Source organism: Lynx rufus, unplaced genomic scaffold (assembly GCF_022079265.1).
Source record: "Lynx rufus isolate CCGP_SWC_20201006 ecotype Redwood Valley unplaced genomic scaffold, mLynRuf1.p SCAF_2, whole genome shotgun sequence".
Lineage (NCBI taxonomy): Eukaryota > Metazoa > Chordata > Mammalia > Carnivora > Felidae > Lynx > Lynx rufus.
The window spans coordinates 20878337-20899246 of NW_025814834.1; the positions used below are offsets into that span (position 1 = coordinate 20878337).

At 48.7% G+C, this 20910-nt stretch overlaps 1 protein-coding gene across 3 annotated transcripts in view; it reads right to left on the bottom strand.

Moving 5' to 3' along the window:
- The window catches only part of SMARCAL1 (SWI/SNF related, matrix associated, actin dependent regulator of chromatin, subfamily a like 1), a 54341-nt gene extending 34162 nt beyond the window's left edge, over nucleotides 1-20179 (bottom strand). For 2 of the 3 annotated variants that reach the window (XM_047084285.1, XM_047084283.1), the window contains exons 1-9: nucleotides 20005-20170; nucleotides 18848-18884; nucleotides 17538-18413; nucleotides 16724-16774; nucleotides 12492-12725; nucleotides 10274-10324; nucleotides 5294-5480; nucleotides 1847-1997; nucleotides 93-251 (exon numbers count right to left, since the gene is read on the bottom strand). In XM_047084285.1, coding sequence (XP_046940241.1) covers nucleotides 93-251; nucleotides 1847-1997; nucleotides 5294-5480; nucleotides 10274-10324; nucleotides 12492-12725; nucleotides 16724-16774; nucleotides 17538-18354 — 1650 coding nt within the window. In that variant the 5' untranslated portion in view covers nucleotides 18355-18413; nucleotides 18848-18884; nucleotides 20005-20170. Of the gene's footprint in view, nucleotides 1-92; nucleotides 252-1846; nucleotides 1998-5293; nucleotides 5481-10273; nucleotides 10325-12491; nucleotides 12726-16723; nucleotides 16775-17537; nucleotides 18414-18847; nucleotides 18885-20004 lie in introns of all 3 variants that reach the window. The other variant, XM_047084284.1, reaches the window with a different exon arrangement.
- Nucleotides 20180-20910: the final 731 nt, after the last annotated feature.

The following is a 20910-nucleotide window of genomic DNA, read 5'->3' on the forward strand; positions in this document are numbered from 1 at the left end:
TCCCGTAGAACACAGGCATCAAAGTTCTTGGAGCTTTTAAGAGAAAGTTTCCCCAGAGAGAAAGTACTTAAAGACTTTGCCAAGTCACTTACGATGATGACAACTTTAAAAGGGGTTTTTAGCTGTTTTTCTAACTTGCTCAGAAGGTCAAAGCTGACAATGTTGACCAAGCCAGCTGTCAGGCGGTCCTTGCCGGTCACCACGACATTGATGCGGTCTGGGCTCAGAGACGGCAGCCACCGAAGGAAGGCCTGGGGATGAGAGGGGAGAATGGAGCCTGGGAGACCCGGCCGGCAGCAGTCAGCTGAGGCCCCAGCCGACCCATCAACAGCACCCCCTCAAGGGACATTGTTAACGCTCCCCGAGAAACAAACTCAGTGCCTTTCTCTCCACACCCTTCTGCATTTGCTGGCACCCTTGGGCCCATGAACAGCAAACACCTCTGCTGCCCTCTTACCCGTCTACTCCTTCACTTTCTACTAACGGGACACTGCTTTCCTTAGTATGCAAATATCATTAGCAGTCACTATGCGGTCTGCGGATTCCATCCCTTCAATCTCTAACTAGATGGCAGGTTTCTGCAGGGAAAGAATGTGACTCTTTCAGTGAGGAATTTTATAAAGGAAGTCTTACCAGATGCTGGTATATACCAAAGACACCGATAATGACAAAAATACTTATCACCTGCTCTCTCCAGAAATCTTGCCATCTCTAGCCAAAGCCACTGCCTGCAACCAATGGGAGGCCCCCAGCAGCCTCCATGTCAGCGGCTGGTGTCTGGGAGCTCCCCTGGCATCCCGGGGCTGACACTGCTGTGATGTCAAGTGCTGCTTCTTTCTCTACTTTCGCTTCTGCTCATAACCAAGTGACCACCTGGTTCTTTCTTTCAGCATTTCTGAGGGTGCTGTGGGAATCTAACACGCACCAAATAAATACGTGTTGAGTTGTTAGTTTCTAGAGGCAGCAGCAGATTCAGGTCATAGGGACAGGGATAAAAAGGTATTGTTTCGATGCACATTTTTAAAGTTTTGCTTTCTCTTCAGCTGGAAGGGCACGTCTGTGCACCGGGCTGAGCGCTACGGGCAGAGTCGCCTCTTCTCCACAAGTGGCTCACGGTGGGGCTGAGTCAGAAGCCGGCGTGTGACGAGGCTGACAGCTGCCATGAGTAGCAGAGAGCTGGGAAAAGCCACTGATGACCAATGAGCTCTTCATTCTCCACCAAGTTTGCTTGTCTGGGTGTTTATTCCTTTACTGGAAGCACTCTGATCCCTAGATTTATGGAAGACAAGCTCGTGTCGGCTCCTTCGGCTATAATGGTACCTGGTCGACACGGACATCCTGCTCACATCACCTTCGGCAGGGTGCAAGAACTCTGACCTCAGGAGACGCGGCTTCAAGGTCCTGTAATGCTCCCATCAACCAGTGAGCACGCTGCTTCACCTCACTGAGATTCAGTTTTGTCATCCATAAACGGGGTTGACATCTACTGCGTCCACTGCACACGGCTGCCTCGGGATGAGGAGGTAACCATTTTGAGCTGAAGTGTGGTGCAGGTGAAAGGTGTTACCGGCAGGGGCACAGGACGTACTGGGGAAGAGTCTGCTGCCAGACTGAGGCAACGCGTCCACGTCTGAGCTCACGGCTCCTTGACTAGCTTTGGAAAGGTACAACCTGATTCTAATTCAGAAAAATCATAAGCCTGGCCTCAGAAGGCCATCTCCTCTCCCTTCCTCCCTCAGCTGAGACAGGATCTTGAAAGCTCCCGGGCCCTGTCCCCAACTGCTACTCGACTGCTTTAACACCGAGGGCGCTTCGGTGTTAGAATCACAACACAAAGGGAACTGACCTGCTCCCATGTGAAGCGCACCGAAGACGGCACCACCACCAGGAGCGGCCACTCCTTCCGATAAAAGGCCGCGATACAGATGGCTTGAATGGTCTTCCCCAGGCCCATGTCGTCAGCAAGCAGCAGGCGGCCTCTTTTCGCTATGGCAAAACTGAAGGCAGATGCGGGAAGGACAGTGGTGTGGCACTGTTAGTGTCACTGTTAGTGTCAGGGCTGTTAGCTAACCACGTAATGGGACGCGCACCACCCGGTGTGGGCCACCGCACGAGGGAACACGGGCCCTGCTCGCTACAGACCTGCTCCCTGGACAGGGAAGGCGGGAGCCAATTAGGGGACAGTATAATCAACGATAACACTGAAGAGTCAAAATAGGGAAAATGTGAAATGGGGGTCAAAAGGCAGGGAGGGGCTCTAGAGGATAAGCGCATCATGGAAGCCAAGGGAGAAAATTTCCAGGACAGGCGGCCCCTCAGCCCAGTGCAGGCGAGACCTGGGGGAGTGGTCAGGAGGATCCTGGGAACCAGCCCCTAAAGAGGGGCCAGGAGGGACGCCTCTCACGTGAAAGGTCTGCCTAGAAGGGAAAGGAAGAAGAGACGATGGAATTGAAATTAGGCTTTCTCAAGGTCAGAGAGGACGTTTATGCACAGGGGCAAAGGGAAGGAGCCGGCAGAGACAGGACGCTGGAGAAGAGGAGGACAGGCCGTGGGGAGGATGGAGCCGGGGTGTCTATCAGGGAGCAGCAGCCTCAGCAGCTTGTCCACCAGGAGCCGCCGCAGCCCCTCCTCCCTCCAGTGTGACAACCCCTGCTGACGCTGTGTGCATCGCATCGGGGCGCGTTCCAGCGTCCGGGGGGCCAGACTGGCCTGGGGGGCCGCCCGGTTCCACCGCTTCGCAGCTGGGTACCTTCACGCCAGTCACCCAATCTCCTCACGCCTCAGCCGTGAGACGGGCATGAAAGGACCCACCCCAGAGGCCGTTGCCGGGCTTTGACAGAGCTACTGTCTAAAGCACTGAAAACAGTGCCTGCCACCATCCATCCTAAGTGCTGAGGAAGTGTTTCTCTTGTAACTGCTACTCCTCAAAAAGGGAAAAATAATCAAGACGAACAGAAGAAAAATGACTTGCTTGGCTCACAAGATGAATCAGTGAAAAGCGAAACGGATCCCAAGTGCCAGATGTCTGGTCTCCTGCTCCAAACAGCAGCCCTCTTTCCTGTGAATTCCTGGAAAACTGATCATTTGCTCAGAAACCTGATAACAAGCCCATCAACTAGCTCTTTTTCTTTCCTTCTCACAGCCAAGGCAGCGTGTAGCCCCCGTGGTCAGCAGCGGGTATGGCTGGCAAGGGGCCTTTCGAGTTGCCAGAAAGTAGCGTTGCTGCCCTGGGGAAGCCAGTGCTCAGCAAAGACAGAGAAGCGAGCAGCGCATCCGCGGGGGGCGAGCTGGGTGGACCACTACTCATGGCATGTGACGGCACTGTCCTCATCGCCCAGAGGCCACAGCGGCCCAGCCGGGGGGGGGGGGGATGTGCACCCCCCCCTTCATCCCCAGGGCCGTGACCACCATATACCTTCAGTGACAAGGAAGGGAGCCCAGCACACTGCCGCCTCACTTGTCCAACAGACCCAGCCTCTCCTTGGCACACTGGCCTTAGAGAAATCTTCTAGACTGTTTCCAGGATCAACTCTCCACACGGACCAGGTGGGGAGGTAAGTGTGAAAAGACTCATTTTCTCCCTTACTTTTTGATTTACACAACCGATAGCCAGGGCGGACAGGGGTAGGTGAGCAACAAAGCACGGAGGGCCTTGTGCTGCGGCCACAACAGGAGCGCAGCCTAACAGAAAACATGCCACGACGTCGTCACAAAACATGGGTGCTCTCTTGGAAAACTCTTGGAAGCTGAGTGACCTCGGGCACATGACTTGCTGGGTCTCGACTCCCTCATCTGTTAAAAGGGACCATTCAGATATTAGAGGAAGCTGGTACCTATCTAGGAGACTTTGCTCCATACGATTAAGGGAGCTCTCACTGTAGTTCTTACAAAACAACATGGAACCGACAGCCCTGTTCCCTCAACACCAAATTCTTCCTCTTCAGAGAATGCAAGTTAAAATCTGGATTTAACTGGGGAGCTCTGAAGAAAGGCTGCAAGTGCAGCTTTAGCAGTTTCATTAGCCTTTAGGTTTAGCAGTTTCAGAGCCATAGTGAAAAAGGTGGAAGCTGCTGGCCAGGCTCCCGTTCAGGTGCGTCACACCCCTCGGTGGTGACGAGGTTAACTGGCCGGGCCGGCAGGTGCCACGTGGGCCCCGGTCTCTAACGGAGCCCAGGAGAACTGGGATACTGAAGACAGATGCTGCCCAGGGGTGGGGGTGGGCAGGCTCTCAAGCAAGACGGAGCTGTGCAGAGCGTGTTATCCGTGACAGATGGAACTGGAGGGAAAAACGAGGGAAACGGTGTGAGCAGAGCTGGGGCCGTGGGAATGCAGGGAGGCGGGACTGGGCCCAAATCACAGACCAAAATCCCGTCAGAGACAGTGGCCACGCGTTTGCCAAAACCTCACGAGTGGACTGCGTGTGGACAGGCCGTCCTGTTTGCCAGCGCCACGATTTCCTCTCTTCCCCTGCACGGGGCTATATCCCCAGCCACACCACCGAATGGCAGAGGTAGCTCCTGCGGTCTTCTGGATGGCCATGAGGACTGCCTTTTTCCTCTCTATGACCTCCATTCTCTTCACTAGAAGGCACGTTCAAACCTGCCATTTGGTCCTCCCAAGCAGCTCTAGAACACAGGACAGGTCACGATGTGGGCTTATCTTTTTTTTCTGTCTATAATAAGAACACCCTGACTTTCTTTTGGAAAACCACCTTCCGCTCAATCCAAGTAACTCAGGTGGGGCAGGCCCTACCAGCTGGCTCCAGGGCCTGTCATCCATTCTCACCAACAAGACTCCCCAGCCCCCAGGGCACAGTGACTGGTCCTGGCATCAGCACCGGATTTCAGACCCTTCAGTGTCAGGCCCACCAGAAAAGAGGTGCTTCCGCTGGGTTGCTGAGCTGACGGGTGCAAGCCAGAAGTGCGAGGCAGCCCTGGCCGCCACACCTGAGGAGCACCTGGCTGAGAACAAAGCAAACTGAGGAGAGAGCCGAGCCGAGAGTGAGACAGGGAGGTGTGATGGGATCTTTGGAGACCCTTGGTTGTCTACTCCATGCACTGAGAAATCTCTCTCCTCGTTGGGTATCTGCACACCTGCGATCCAGAGTCCTGATCAACTCATAGAATTTGCAATCAATGGTTATAATCAGGCTTTGCTGACCGCACACCTGGCTGTTTAATGCCTAGCTGCTCCTAAATGTCCATGAAAGATGAGCGTTCCTAAGAGAAGAAGCATCTGAACCCCATTTGCACTAAGTGATGGAGTCCAAGCAAGAAGAAGACCAAGAACCTACTTGACTCCCACTCTCTGGAAGGGCAGCAGACTGGACACGAGCTTGGAGTCCACTCCAGAAAGGTCTGCCTCAGGGATGGTTTCTGGGACACATGGAGACGTCTTCTCCAGCTGTGAAGCGAAAGCCAGGGTGAGCGTCTTGGGCAGAGGATCCAGCTGAACTTGTGGAAGGCAGCGCACTTGTGCAACTAGAAAGGAGCACAGAAGGGTATGAATGGAAGCGCTAATGCCCACGAGAGCTAAGGACAGGGAGGGCGCTTCAAAATACAGAGCTCGGTGGCTGGAATTCTGGCACATGCCATTTTCTCAAAAACGTAACTGGAGAGAAACCCGCGGGATGACGGTCACATCCTGAGCAAGTCCATAAGGCTAGAGAACTGGTTTTCCCTCTTTATCACTTAGTTTCTGCAAATAAGAGGGCAGTCACTAATGCCAAATTGATTTTCTACACTACACGGACACTCGGAAGAATTGCAAATGTTTCTGTGACTCTTTTTTTTTTTAACCTAAGGTAATTTAAAACAATTCTCTCAGTATTCCCACTCAAATAAATAAGGACCCACATTCTTAAAAATCAGCCCAGAAAGACCCATGAAAAAGCAAGATATAGAATGAATAAATCTTGTCATTTCCATTCTCTTCATTTTTTTTTAAGTTTATTTATTTATCTAGAGAGAGAAAGTGCGAGAGCAGGGGATGGGCAGAGAGACAGAGACAGAGACAGAGAGACAGAGAGAATTCCAAGTAGGCTCCGCTCTGTTAGGGCAGAGCCTGACGCAAGGCTCAAACTCATGAACTGTGAGATCATGACCTAAGTCGAAATCAAGAGTCGGATGCTTAACTGACTGAGCCACCCAGGCACCCCTCTTCTTGTTTTATTTGGGGTTTGATGTTTGAGAAGTTGAGAACTCTAAGTTATCTGCTGTTGATAGGCAAGGAAGCACCGTGCTCTGTGCAGAGAAGCTGTTAGGTGTTTCCAAGAAAGATCAGGAGGACAGTAGGGCTATTTATAAACAACAACAATAGCAATGACAAAAGGCAGAGTCACGCTGAGTCCACCAACTTATAAAAATACAAATGGCCCTGCACACTTGAGACCCTTTCCGTAAGACAGAATACCGATCTCCCCTTGAGAGAGGTGAGCTTTACAGCAGTGACGTCAATGGTGAAGCAGACGACCAAGTTCCTTGGTTTGGAGGTGACCTGAGAGCACCTCTAAAGTAGGTTGGCAAGCTTAGACCTGCGGGCCAAACCAGCCTACTGTCTGCTTGCTTGCCACAATGACAAAATCAAGTAGATGGGAGACCATATAGCCCACAAAGCCTAAATTATTTACTATCTGGTCCTTTACAAAAAAAGTTTACCAACCTCTGCCAAGTTCAGAGTCTAAACCGTTCCTAAGAGTGACTATTACTCTGACTCTTTCAATTAAAGCTTGTATTTAGGGGTCTTTACTTTCCTTCCAAGTGTGCTGGTTCCAGACCCCTATATAACAGACAGGGAAATCTCTCCTTCCAGTCAGAGCCATTACCCCAAGTGGGGAAAATTACTTGGGACCTACAAGAAACGAAAGGAAATTAATTTCAATGGTTTTGCTTTTTGAAAGAATTTAGCCTCACCCGATTTTAAAATTAAGAGGGAAGAAAAAAAAGCTCCTTTATTTAAGAGAGCAACAGAAAAAGAATAAACCAGGGGTACAAACAAAACAGATAATTCTGGGGGTGGGAGAGAGACAAGTTAAACACCAAAGATGACAGACCTACACGTCACTGGTGGAGGAATTATCAGCAATCTACTAATCACAGCCTGCTGTCCTATGGGTTGAGGCTTTCGAGATGGCCTTCCCTTTTATCATTGTCCTTTGAAAAATCTAATTAGAAGAGTAACTCCTGTCTGCGGATCTTCTGTTGCTCTTCGTCCTTTCCCTTCTCACGGGCACCTTGGGAGTCACAATAACCCACCAAGGGGCTAACTTTCTTCAGGAACCTGGTAAAGGGAACCAAATAAGAAACTGGGTGTATTTCATTTCTACCCAGTCGTACTGGAAATTCTAAGGTTGTTGGTTCTGTGTGCCACACGGTCACATCTTTTCTTAATATCCTCACGAGGTACTCCAAGTCTTCTGCATCGTCAAATGGCTACCATTGTAAGTACTGATCTCAAGATGGAGGGCTGAGCCAGCTGACTGCTACCTTAAATTGCTCTGTAGTCTCAATATATTTAAATCCATTTCCATCTCTAAGTGTACGTACCAGTTATTTCTGGAAACCGTTTGCGTGAACAGAATCACCATGATAAGAAATTAGGTAAGGTTGATGGCTTTAATATAAAAGAGACTTCCCCTCCTGACAGAGAAATACATTTTATGCCTCCAAATTAAATCTGCACATGCTGATTTGTGCACACTTCAGGAGACTGAGCACTCCGTGTGCTTTCAGAAACCATTTTTATTTTAATCCTGGTGACCGCCGGTGCTCAAATACCTGATGGAAGCTAAGAAAAGGATGACGACCCGGCCGGTGTGAAATGTGGTGCTTTGTAAGCATTATGTTCTCCCAGCCGTTCAAGAGGAAAAAGCAACCTCCACTCGGTCTCCCACCAGCTACTGCCTCCGTGGTCCTACGCTGCTGGTTCAGCCAAGTGGGTAAGTTTCTGAGACAGCCCCCCAAGTCACTAATGTCCTTTCCAGGTGCTGGAAGATGACAGGAATGTGCTGTCTGGCTTCATGAGTCATCTAGAAATCGTTTCTGTAAAATTGCTCTTCGGCAGAATGCTACTGAGCCACAGAGCAGAGAGATGTTAGTGTTTTCAAATAGCAGCTGACAAGACAAGATCAGTGAGGGGGATGCAGAGCCCTTCTGGACTGTGACAGCCGGGCGAAAACAAAAGGCCTTATGCCAATTTCACTGTGGGCGAAAGGCCTCAAGTCACTTAGAAAAGAGGGAGAAGGAAAGCTCTTAGATTCACCGTTATCTGGAGAAAATAACTGTCACCATGTCATCAATAAGCATTCATGCACTCAGGAGGTCTTACTGTCATTTCTTAATGAGTTTCAAATGCACACGCTTGGTAGCTCAGGGCCGGGAACCTAACTTCACACAGGAGGAACGAGGGCTGGGAGTGGAGGAGAGGCCCAGGTCTGCAGTCTGTCAACAAAATGGGAGCTAAACTGGGGTATTCTGAAGAGCCTTGTCTCCTCAGCCTCTTATTCACGGTGCTGGCATCTACATTTCCAAACAGGTCATGCTACAACCTCAAGATCACCAGCCTGGTCTGACTTCTGTCACTGGCCTGATTGTAAGCCTACAACACTCCCAATGAGGAAGACAACTGTTTCCTCCTTTCTCTGGGTCCAAGATTTTTGCAATCTATGAAATGTGTAGAATCAGTCTTCTCTTCCACCAGTCGCTGTAATGACAAGATAGCATGTAACACAGCAATCTGAGCCCTAACACTAGAATTCTTAAGATCTGCGGAATTATTAACGTGAAATGCAAAATTTCACGTGTGGCCAGGATGTGCATTTTTCTGGGTGAAGAATCCATCGTGTTCCTCAGGTATTTCAAAGAGTCTACGGCACATACAAGATTTGGAACCATTATATAATGTTACAGGAGTCACGAGACATGGTTTTCCATTACATTCCTCCGCTAAGGCCGTACATTTCCTGCTTCGTGTTGGTCCGTAAAAATCAAAGCCTTTATAGCTAACATAATTATATGCCTTCCTGCGGTTGAAAAACAAAGGGGCAAGAGGGAAACACTCACTCCTACTGCTTATCAAAAATTTAGCTTTGGCCAAATAGTTCCCTCTGAACCACAAGTTCCAGAAAGCCGCAGCCACAGGGCCTCAGCTCAACGTCGGTCACCGTCGTAGCCATGTCAGCCAGTATTTGCTGGTGCTAAATAAGGACCCCGTCACAGTCACACTTAACCTTGGATTTGCTGCAAGTCCTTCCACAAGGAATCAGAAACACTTCTCTCCTATTTAACTTCTGTCAGTAGGATAGAAACAGAGTAAAGACCCCTTTTTTTCACTGAAAGGACAGAGGAGACCCAGAATGTTGAATTCTCTACCTGATGTCACCTAGTCAGTCGCTTGAGGAGGAGACAGAAGAAACCCAGCTTCTCCCTCTTGCTGAAAGTCCTGGGCTGGTGGGCAAGATGGCCAATGACTCAGAGCTGCCCCCTGGATCATGTCTCTCCTGGCCTGACTGGGACCAGCACTGGCTCAGAGGCCCAGCAAGTCCTCAGGGGGCCAAGCAGGAGGAACCTAAGTGGCGCCAGCCACAGACCCACTGCAGGAGTGTACAGCTTGGAAGATGGGTGACAGATGGGCGTTCCAGGGCAGGCTGAGCTATGCCCATGTCCCCCCTTTCTCAGGGACACTAGAATTTACTGCCCGACCCATGCAAAGCACAGAGAGGAAAAATGGTAAGCCCAACTGGCTTCTCCTTCTTATACTGATAGCTGTACACACATCCCTTCCCTTAGTCAGTTTCCAAGGGCTTATTAAATGCTACACGTGCTACAAAGCCCACAGCCACCCAGACCCTGCAACCTTCATTGATCATCTGGTTCTCGTAGAAAACCGAGAGCCTTTCTTAGAGGGAATCTACAGTGGCTTCCATCTACACAAAGCAAACCCAGCTTAACTGATTCCCAAAGTCCACATCTAACACTTCTATGATGAGTAGGAAGTTGCACGGGCCTCAGGAACTTGACTAGCACGGCCGCACTCGGATGGAAGAAGAGGTCCTGTGTTTGCCCGAGCTGCCCCAAAGCCACCATCTCAGCAGACGGAGTGTGGCTGCCTGGGACCATCTTCACCTTCACATGTCCTGGGCACAAGCAGGTGAACTTACCACAGGCAGGGGATGGGGGGTGGGGGGGTGGTGCTCTTTAAAAATATGTTAAATTTAAGGCAGATAATTAAAGCTTAACAACAGCATGATATGAAACAAGCAAGGCAGGCATCTCACTCAATTTATTGTGCTCTTCCAAGAGAAAGCTCCACCTCCTGGTCTTGGCATCTGCAATGATAAGAAACACACAAGCCAACGTGACAGCCTGCCCTTCTGCGACGTCATTACACTTATTCGTTCATTCCCTGGTTTCATAAATCTCCAGGAAGCCAGGATGAGGTGGCTGGTCCTGTGCCCGCCAGTGGGGACACAGAGGCTAGGAGCACCTGCCCTCGTGGCTTTCACAGAATTCAGGGAGGAAAGACAAACCGATGTGGCAATAATACTGCGTTGTTAAGGGGGTGATAATACTGCGTTGTTAAGGGGGTGATAAAGGGTCCTACGGTGATACGTGACCAGGCATGGCCTGACAGGTCAGAAAGGCCCTGAATTTCCAAGATGGGGATAATTACAGTAGCTTACACTTATCCGGTGCTTACTTTAAGCCAGGCATAGTATCAAGAGGTTCACATGCACCTCACTACCCTATAAGCTGGGTACCGGGGTCAGAGTGGTCAAACACCAGTTCAAATCCCAGTTCTGCCGCTTCCTAGCTGTGTGACCTTGGGAAAATTATGTAACACTGCTGTGCCTCAGTTTCCGCACCTGAAAAATGAGGACACTACAGCTCCTGCCTCACAGGATTTTCAGGAGGATTACATGAGATTTAAGTATTAAATGCTTATGAAACTGTGCCTGGCAAACAATAGCACTCAAAAGAAAGCTAGCAACTATAAATGATTATTGTTGTTATTAGTATGATGCCATCCACTGATTGGCGTAGTACACACCACACACAGTACTAATCAAGAAGGGGAGTGTCTCACTACCCAACCGGAGCTAAGTTCTTAGAGAGGCTCCCCTACCGAGCTACCTTCTGAGAAAATCATGAAAGCTACATAGTTGCAGATAAATGCCTTCTGGACCCCAGACATGAACTCTTCTCTGTATGACCAACGGAGAAAGCAAGGTGGTTAGGGAACAAGCTGCATAAACATAGTGAGTCAGTTTCTGAACAAAAAGCAAGGTGGCCCCGGTGTAATCTGACAGACCAAAGGCAGACAGGCTACTCCCGCCGTGGGAATGGCACAGGACACTATTCGTGACAACAGCTTGACCCGGACACTGGCAGAGCAGCAAATGGGGAAGTCTGTGAATAGCAGTGACGGCAAAAAAAAAAAAAAAAAAAAAAAAAAATCCACTCACGGTTTCTAGATGTCTGAGCGTGGGCAGGACTGGGTGCCAATATTTTAGCTGTTCACATTTCCAAAACAGCAGACCGTATCTATTTGGTGTGATTTCAAAGGTCACTCTTTGTGGAATACACACAGGCCTTCTGTACCGGCCTTTTAAGGGCAGCCTACTCCAAACTGAAGTCGAAAATCCAAGGGAGCCCAGAAGGCAAAGAACCCTGGCCCTCGTGTCCGTGGCTCATCTGGCCTCAGGACAGGCCCCGGCACATCTCACCCAAATCCCACTCAGCAGGCGGCCCTTGTGAGTTAAAACTCGATCCACCCAAGGAATAAAACAGTAATGGCTGGCATCACCCTTCTCCGGAAGGAGCCCCAAACCCTGATGAAAGCTCACTGAGCAAGTAATTCTATAGAGGCTTCTTCCATAAGATTGCCTAAACATGATGTCTCAAAGGCATGAGGTTTCAAAGGTTTGCTTTCATACTCACCTACGGAAAAGACTAAAACCGTATCAAGGATGGGAAATATTGATCCATAACAGCCACATAAAAGCCCAAGCTGAGAATGAAACCCGGTAGTGCAGAATTCTTAAAACTAACTTCTGCCCCGTGTTCTCATGGGGCACCTTTTGAAGAGCTTCACAAAAACTAAAGCACAACTGCTCTGCTTTGGCCAGCGGTGTTCAATTCTGGCTGATTATTAGACTTTTACAAATACCAATGCCCAGGCCCCACCTCGCAACAGTTAAATCAGTATCTGCAGCTGGGAACCAGGCATCAGTGTTTATTCTGGGAGCGGGGCCTGGCAATCTGTGTCACCAAGCCCCCCAGGTGGTTTGGATGCATGCTCAAGTTGGACAACCACTGACTCCGTCCACCCCAGGGCATTTATTTTTGGTGGCATTTATTTTTATGGCATATGCCTATTTTTTGAGCTCTCCTAGGACAAAAATCACTTCTGAATATTCAAACAGAGAAAAACAACCTGTGTGAGAACACGGACCACCATGCATCCTGGGAATCAGGCGGAAGCCAAGTACTTGCCATAATTTCTGGAATCCATCTGCTTAAACAGTGCAGTCAGATGTTCAGAGTAGCCGATGTCTGCCTCAAAGCGGGCCCGGGAGATGAGCACGCATCGCCCTTTGACAAAGGCAAGGGAGGGAGCTGAAGGCAGGCAGGCCTGGACTACACCACCAGCAGAGGGCAACTCCCTGCTGTCCTCGGCCTCTTCCAAAGGCTGCAGGGTGACGGAGGGGAGGCTCTGGGCTGCTTTCACTGCGGAAGAAAAGGACATATGTGACAAGGTGGATGACTTTCACAGCACCCTGGGGGTGCTCGGACAGGCAAAGGAGAAGGGCAGGGATGGGACTCGAGAAAAAGCTTGGTTAGATTAGGAAGGCTTGCGAGCGTGCTTTCACTGGGGCGTTGGGAACTGCAGGGTTACTGAATGGAACTTCTGCTCCTTAAGTGTTCAAATTAAAAAACGCACAAATGAACAGGGGGAGGAGGGATCTCACCAAGATGTGTGACCTTATTAGAGAACTTCTGTTGCTGTGTCACAGAAGCCACTGAGGTCAACACCCAGAAATCATGCCCTTCACCCGACCCCTAGGTCACTGCTCTGCTACCGCTTGGAGAACCAGGGAAAGAGACACAGAACCATCAGTCCAAAAACGCAGTTGCAAGCCTTATTTTATCTGTTACGGATGCATCTTATAGATTAACAGATTTGACTATATAAAACTAAACTGTCGAAAAAACCAAATGGAATTGAAAGGCAAAACTACCAAATAAAGATTTTTGCAAGAAATGTGAGTAGAGCTCACTAACGAACTCAAAAGAGGGGAGAAATGACTAACATCTGGAGAAGTGTTCGACGTCACATATAATCAGAGAAATAAAAAGCCATTTTTACTCATCAAATTTGCAAGATTAAAAAAAAAAAAAAAAAGCGCCCGGGTGGCTCAGAAGGTTGAGCATCTGACTCTTGATTTCAGCTCAGGTCATGATCTCGCAATTTGTGGTTCAAGCCCTGCATCCGGCTCCACGCTGTTCGGGATTCTCTCTCTCTCTCTCTCTCTGCCCCTCCCCGGCTCTCGTGCTCTCTCTCTCAAAATAAATAAACTTAAAAAAACACACAAACAGATATCTGCATTGCTCGTTGGGAATAAAACCTTTTGGAAAACAGTTTGGTATTATCTAGGAAGAGTCCTAAACACTGATAATGATTCCACTTCCAGGAATCTATCCAAACTGACAACTGAAAATAGAGAGATTAACGGATACAGGTATTTCTTACAGCTTTAACACTGGAAAAACCCAGAGCGGATACAAATGAAATAAAAAGGAAATGATTTAAGCAACTTGTGACACATTTATACCACGGAATGTTATATGACCATTAATTGTTTTTAGTAAGAAATTTTAGAAAAGACAGACATACAAAAAGCCAATATTAAGTTTAACCGAATGAAATCATTTTTTTAGAGGTCAGAGTGGTCCGGTAATGGACACCTGCCTCTTCATAGCTCAGAGTTAGTGGTTAACGTTCACCGTTAATACAAAAATAAAGTGTGTACATTTTAACGCCTAGAAAAAAGGCTGGAAGGCACAGAACCAAAATGCTAATAGTGGTTAACTGAGTGGGGAGACTATGGGGGAATAGTTGTTCCTTGCACGATGATATACTTTCTACGCGTTCTATGACGCAGATGTGGCAGGGTTAAAAAGACAAAATCCACAGGTCCGCCTAGAGCAAGTCGGCAGCAAGACCAACAGTCTTTACACACGACACTGATAAAAAGCATAAGCCACTGTGAAGACACATCATAAACCTATCTGAAAAATAAAGACCAAGGGCAGATGGTGGCTGTCCTCGTGCTGAGCACCGCGTAACACAGAGCTGCTGAGTCACCATGCTGTATACCTGAAACTGACATAATGCTGTGTGTCAACTGTACTTCAACAGAGAGGAAAAAGAGCAAGGATGAACACACAAGTCCACGGTCACTGCGCGAGTGTTCAAGGGCTATCTCAGCAGACAGCGGGTCAATTGGGCAAAACACTGGTAAGGATGTAGAGAGGAGCGAAGTTATTCATAAGCAGTAAAAGTCATCTAAAAGCAATAGGGAGAATTTTGTGCCCAATAATCCGTTTCTTTTTTAAGCGTATTTATTTATTTTGAGAGAGACAGTGTGCAGGACAGGGGCCGAGAGAGGGGGAGAGAGAGAATCCGAAACAGGCTCCAGGCTCAGCTGTCAGCACAGAGCCCGATGCAGGGCTCGATCCCACAAACTGCGAGATCATGACCTGAGCCGAAGCGGGATTCTCAATCAACTGAGCCACCCAGGTGCCACCCAGTAACCAGTTTTTAAAAAAGATGTGGGGCGTTACAAAAAGCAACCATATCACACGGAAAACCGAAATGAATTTGCAAAAGCAGAAATCATCCAAGTCACCATGCGTTGTGAGAAAGGAGTAAAAAGACAGTAAAACAAACCCATGACAGTGGAACTCACTGATCTAAGCTGAGCAAAAATGAAAAAAAACAGGTGTTGAAACCTGCAATCTTAACCCAGAGTACTGGCTCTCCCCCTCCCAAGACCTAACAAATGGATTAAAATATTACAGTAGAAGTGAGCCCTTCCCCAAAAAAACATCACTAGCAGCTACCAAAGAAAGGGATATCACCTGACGCCATACATTTAAAGAGGTGGGACTCCAAAGAGAGACACAGGAAATTCTGCAGGGGGCCGTCCCATCACCCCTCACGCCCAGAAACGACTGGTGGCTCCAGACAATTCTACCTCATGCCCCAAACCCGCAGAGAAGTGACCTCGACAGACCTCACCTTTTCCCTATTTGAGCCGGGTGGGGAAAGAGGGAGCATAGAAATGGCTGAGAAAAGAGAGGACGAAAATGGGAGACCAGAACCTCCAGGGCTTACGCGTAGGCAGAGATGTAGGCTCCGGGCACCAAGGTGATGAAAACCTTGGTGTAAGAGTCAATAAAATGTGAGAAGACAGAGTGGGGCATCCGGGGACTCTGACAACGGGCCAGGCTGGGTTAACGGTATCCGCTGGAGCCTGAGCGCTCAGGTTAACTAGCCACGTAGCGTTGTGAGGATGGGTGCTGTTTGCCGAGCCGTTACTCTCGGGGCAGCCAGCTTCCTGTCGTAGCTGGAGCCAGCACTCCAGTGGGAACGTGCACTCTGAAGTCAGACTGTGTGGGTCTGAATCCCAGTTGTGCAACTCACTGGCTGTGTGATCCTATTTTAGTTACTTATCCTCTCTGGGTCTCAGTTTTCCCAGATATCTGTAAAACGGTTGTTATGAGAAACAGAAGATGCGGCGTATACAGGCATACCTCGTTTTATTGCTCTTTGCTTTACTGTACTTCGCAAATATCGTTTTTAGAAGTTGAAGCTTTGTGGCGACCCCGCATCGAGCAAAGGTGTCAGCGCCATCGTTCCAACAGTAATTTGCTCACTCCCTCTTTGTCACGTTTTGGGAATTCTTGCAATATTTCAAACTCTTTCATTATTATTATATTTGTTATAGGGATTTGTGACCAGTGATTACAACTTGCTGAAAGCTCAGATGATAATTACCATTTTTTAGTAACAAAGTATTTTTTTACGCTGACTCATTTATTTTGAGAGAGAAAGGGAGAGCAAGCACACAAGCCGGGGAAGAGAGGGAGGGAGAGAGAGAATCCCAAGCAGACTCCAAGCAGCCAGCATACAGCCCAACATGGGGCTCGATCTCACTAACTGTGAGATCATGACCTGAGCTGAAATCAAGGTTCTGATAGATGCTGAAGTGATTGAGCCACCCAGGTGCCCAGCAATAAAGTATTTTTTAATTAAGGTTTGTACTTAGACTTTGTCTTTAGACATGCCACTACATACTTAACAGACTGCGGTATGGTGTAAACATAACTTTTATATGCACTGGGAAACCAAAACCTTCGCCTGAGTCACTTTATTGTGACATTTGCTTTACTGTGGAGGTCTGGAAACAAACCTGCAAAATCTCTGAGGTATGCCTGTATAGGAAGCTTAGAAAAACCTGCTGTGTAGCAGCTCCTTTAAATGCTAGCTTTTGTTCATATGGGGACCTTCACCCGAGGCTGGCCGTTAGTGAGAAGGCAGAAGAACACTGCGGGAGTGTCCTAAATGCCATCTGGACCATGAGCTGGACCACATCTGCTACTCTGGGAGCTGTTTAGTGCCAGTCTTTCCCTGCATGCCAGGCAATGACACGCCCACTTACTTAGGGTACTGTAGTCGGTCATGCTGAAGTTCCACATCTTGGTGGCAGGATCTGAAAGGAAACAGAAGTACTTGGTTTGCTCACAAGGACGTTGATGACTGTCGTTATAAGTTGTACTTAGACATTCAGTAAAAGCTTGCTTAACGAATGAATGAGTACTGAGTTCAAAACAGTAGAGTGAGAGCCCCGACCGATGTACAAAATCCCTGCAGAGGACCAAAAGCAAACACAAGCGCGGACAGTGTTTCTACTCTCTATAGAGGAACTCAAGTCAGGCCCTGGCACGTTATGGCCTCACCTAAGAGGGAGAAGGACAGAGGTGGAACTAGAAGCCAAGTTCTCCAAGACCCAGTAGAGTCAGGCAGAGCACAGTGAGAAGGAGCATGCTCTCTGGGCTGCTGCAGCACCAACCACATCCTGGCTCTGCCCTTCCAGAAGAACCAATGCCAGCATGTTACTTCCCCTTACTGAGCCAGTTCTATGGCCTTTAAAATGGAAATAACATTCATCTATTGCAAAAAATCGTTGTTATGCTTAAGTGCTACAGCACAAATAAAGTACCCGGCAGGGGACCTGGCCTCTCAGTGAATATTCATCCATTCTCCATACGGCCCTGTGGCAGCCCCCAAGTTTGACAGCTGTTTGGAGGGATGTCTATTACAAAAGGAAACATGAACAAAAACAAAAATTTTTAACAACTGGACGGACAGAATGTGCCAATGCGCTCTCTTCGTATTTATGAGAACCTGTCAGATTAAAAGAGACTCTAAAAATAGGAAAAAACATCAGAAGAACAAGACCAAAGGCTCATTACCGTAACTTCTGCTGGGCAGACTCTTAAAGACTGCAATGAGGTGTGCATTATACCCGATCTTCACCTGGAAACGATCCCCACTCCTTATGCATGTTCCCTGCTGCGAGCTTACTGCTTTGTGGAACGAGGCCCCCGATTTCTGTGGGAGCCTTTCTTCTGGCCTGGCTGTCACACTCCCTGAACCACAGCGGCTGTCAGAAATGTTCTGCCCCGAGGTGGAGGGCCTCTCTGCCTTGGCGTCTAATCCAGGGTCCCTGTGTGGCTGTCCAAAGGAAGAAGCCAGTGTCTTCTGGAAACTCTTTGCTTTGGCCAAAGGCTCACGAGCTGTGTTAGCAAAGGGTGTGGATTTGGTCTCGTGTGAAGCCTGACCTGACTGATAACACAACAGCTGTTGAGTGGGGGCCCCTGGAGGACTTTTTGCCAAGGGAGGAGAGACCCTGGTGGCAGTCATTTGACTCGGTGGGCTGTGGCTCAGGCAGGCTGTGGACACATCTTCTTGTATCTTCCCACTCCCCTTTGCCTGCTGTGGAGTGCTTAGATGAAAATGGTGGGGATTAGCAGGTCTTTGGTCACCAGTGGATGAACTGCTGAGATTCTGTTGTTTGAAAAGGACACCATGGCTCACCGGCTTAGGTGGCTCCCTGGGGAGATTGGGGGGCAGACCCTGCTTGGACTGGGAAGAGCTGGTGGCAATGGAGGAGCCAGAGCCTGTGTGCTGATGCTGTTCCGCTAATAATTTCTCAGCTCTACGGGCCAGAGCCTTCTGTCGATTCTCTTCAATTTTTTTCCTCTGCTCCTCTGTGAGCGGCAAGGACATTTTAACAGGGAAATGCTTATGCAAGGATTGTCACTCTTCAATCAGAAACTTGGCAAAAGCTGAGGAAGGAAAAACAACATTGAAATAAACATCAAACATATTTGCCATGCTCCTACCTTTATTTTCACAAGCTTTTGTCCCAGGAAATGCACAAGGAGTACAATCATGGGATATGTTAAAGTTTCTTTTATAATTACACACACACACACACACACACACACACACACACACACACACAGGGAGAGTGGGTAGCATACACTAAAACAAAGATCCTGACAAAAAAGCAAAAAGCAAGGTAAGATCGAATCCAAAGCTAAAATAGTAATTTTGCTGCAATATTTTTCTCCCTCTCATCTCCCCCAGCCAATGTGAGTTATCAGATCCCAAGGAAGTTATGCAGTGCAACCTAGATCTTTCAGATAATGAAAAGGGTGACACTTCAAACCAGAAGTGATCATGGATTAGACTGACATAGACCAAAACAGCCACATACCATGGTGTGTCACTTGTGAACACAGACTCTGGCCAATCTGGAAGAAATAAAGAAGGAAGGCAGGATTAGCCTCATATAGACTGCACACTAAACTCACCCCCTTGAATTCAATCCTGTCATCCTTCCTGGCAAACCAATCTGCAGGTGGCCAGGTGAAAGCCACAAGTAGTTGGCCCTGGTTAGAGCAACCATGACGCTTGGAAAAATCAGCAAAAAAAAAAAAAAAAAGTAATGCAGGCTCCTTGTACAAACTCAGATGCTACAAAAAGATGTACAGAAAAGAGTAAAATTAGTCTGTAATCTCACCACCCATCAATAAGCACTGTTAGTGGTTTAGAGAAGCTTAGAGTGATTTTTTTCTATTCCTATCCGTAGATGCATGCCACATATTCAGCAGAAACATTTATGTATTACAGAAAAGGATCATTACATACACTTTTTCATGTCCTGGTTTTCTTTTTCAATTTATTTACTTGGACATTTTTCTATGAACAATACAATCTTTTACAGTATTCTAGAACCAAGGAGCTGGGCACCAATTTCTCTGGCTTGGTTCAGACCAGACCTCCATCCACGAGGGTTTACAATGACGACCTGAGTATGGAATCCAGCAGCGCTGTTCCGCCTCTGAAGGGGTTTAAAGGTTTCCTTGCTGCTAAGACTCTCCTGGGCACAGCTCTGCATCACATGGAGTTTCCATGGTACCCCCCAAGACCTTTCACTTCCTCTAACCACCAGCAGTTAGGAAGGATATGGCAAAGGCTTTGTTCCCAGGTCAGAGCTGAAGCCCTCAGGCTCCCTGGGTAACACGCTCCTAACTTTCCAACCAGGGCTCTCCTGCACCCCCAAGATCTCCAGGCCCAAGCCGGGTGCGCCGACTGCCTTCACTAGCCACGGGAGGCGAGGCCAGGGGACGATGAAACCCCACTAAACAGCCCCCAAGTCCTGAAGCCATCCCCACCCTCCCACATTCACACCCCGCCGCCCCTCGGCTGGGGCCCCCTGCTCCACCCCATTCTGTGGGCGCGCCTCCCGCCACCGGGCAATAACAGAGCGCCACGCCCCACTCCCACCCCTATTATCTCCACTTGGATCTACCCATCCCCGTGGCCGACTCCCTCTTCCAGGCTGGCATTTGGTCTCGTCCGCCTTCTCACCCGTAGAGGCACTGAACACGAGCCACGTTTGAGGCCTCCCCGAACCCAGGGGTTTCTCCAGATCCCTCTCGAGCTAGAGTACCCTTCCCGGTGGGCGGCTAAGAGCGGGTATTCCAGCGCCGCCAGTTCGCCCACCTTACTGCCGCGCTTGGGCCTGGAGGGTGAGAGGTCACCGCAGAACTTCGCTTCCCAGCAGGCAACGCGGCCGCAGTTACGCTTCATAAAGTGGGAGTGATGAAGTGGGTGATGGGGACCGGTGCCGCAAGGTCTTCCGGGACCTGTAGTTTGGGCCACGAGCCTGGCGGGAATTAGAGGACACGCACCGACGTGGGCGGGGCGGGACTGGAGCGATGCAGCCTGGGAATTGTAGTCCTCCATGCCCACAAAGGTTTAGCCAAACACCAGGTCTTAAAGTTTCCAAAACGAGAACTTTCCGAAACTAGAAGTTCCCAAAACTAGAGTCTCGCGGTCTCAGCTTGTCTCCAGGGGAATCCCAGGCAGCGGATTGGGCAGCTCTTAATAAAAAGTATCCCCTGGAGCATCCATTCGAGGTGTCGATAACCTCGGAATTTAACCCCCGCCCTTTGTTCCAACTCCTACCTGACCTTCAGGGACTAAAGAGAATTGGCGTCGTGGTCATCATCGTCTTCATCGGTTGTTGTGCTGGGCATTTAATGTGAATTATCTTATTTAACCTCCACGATAACCTAATGGAACATGTGTTATTCGTATCCCTACTCTATAGATGGGAAAACTGAGACAGCTATTAGCTTTTCAAGGCTTTGTTAGACTATTTGTGATTCTGAATCCGAAGTCCCCATTCTTCAGGGAAAATCTCTAAACTATCTGACACTCTCAGAGTCAGTTTGCCCCATTTCTGAGCATCAGTACCCCTTTCCTTACACG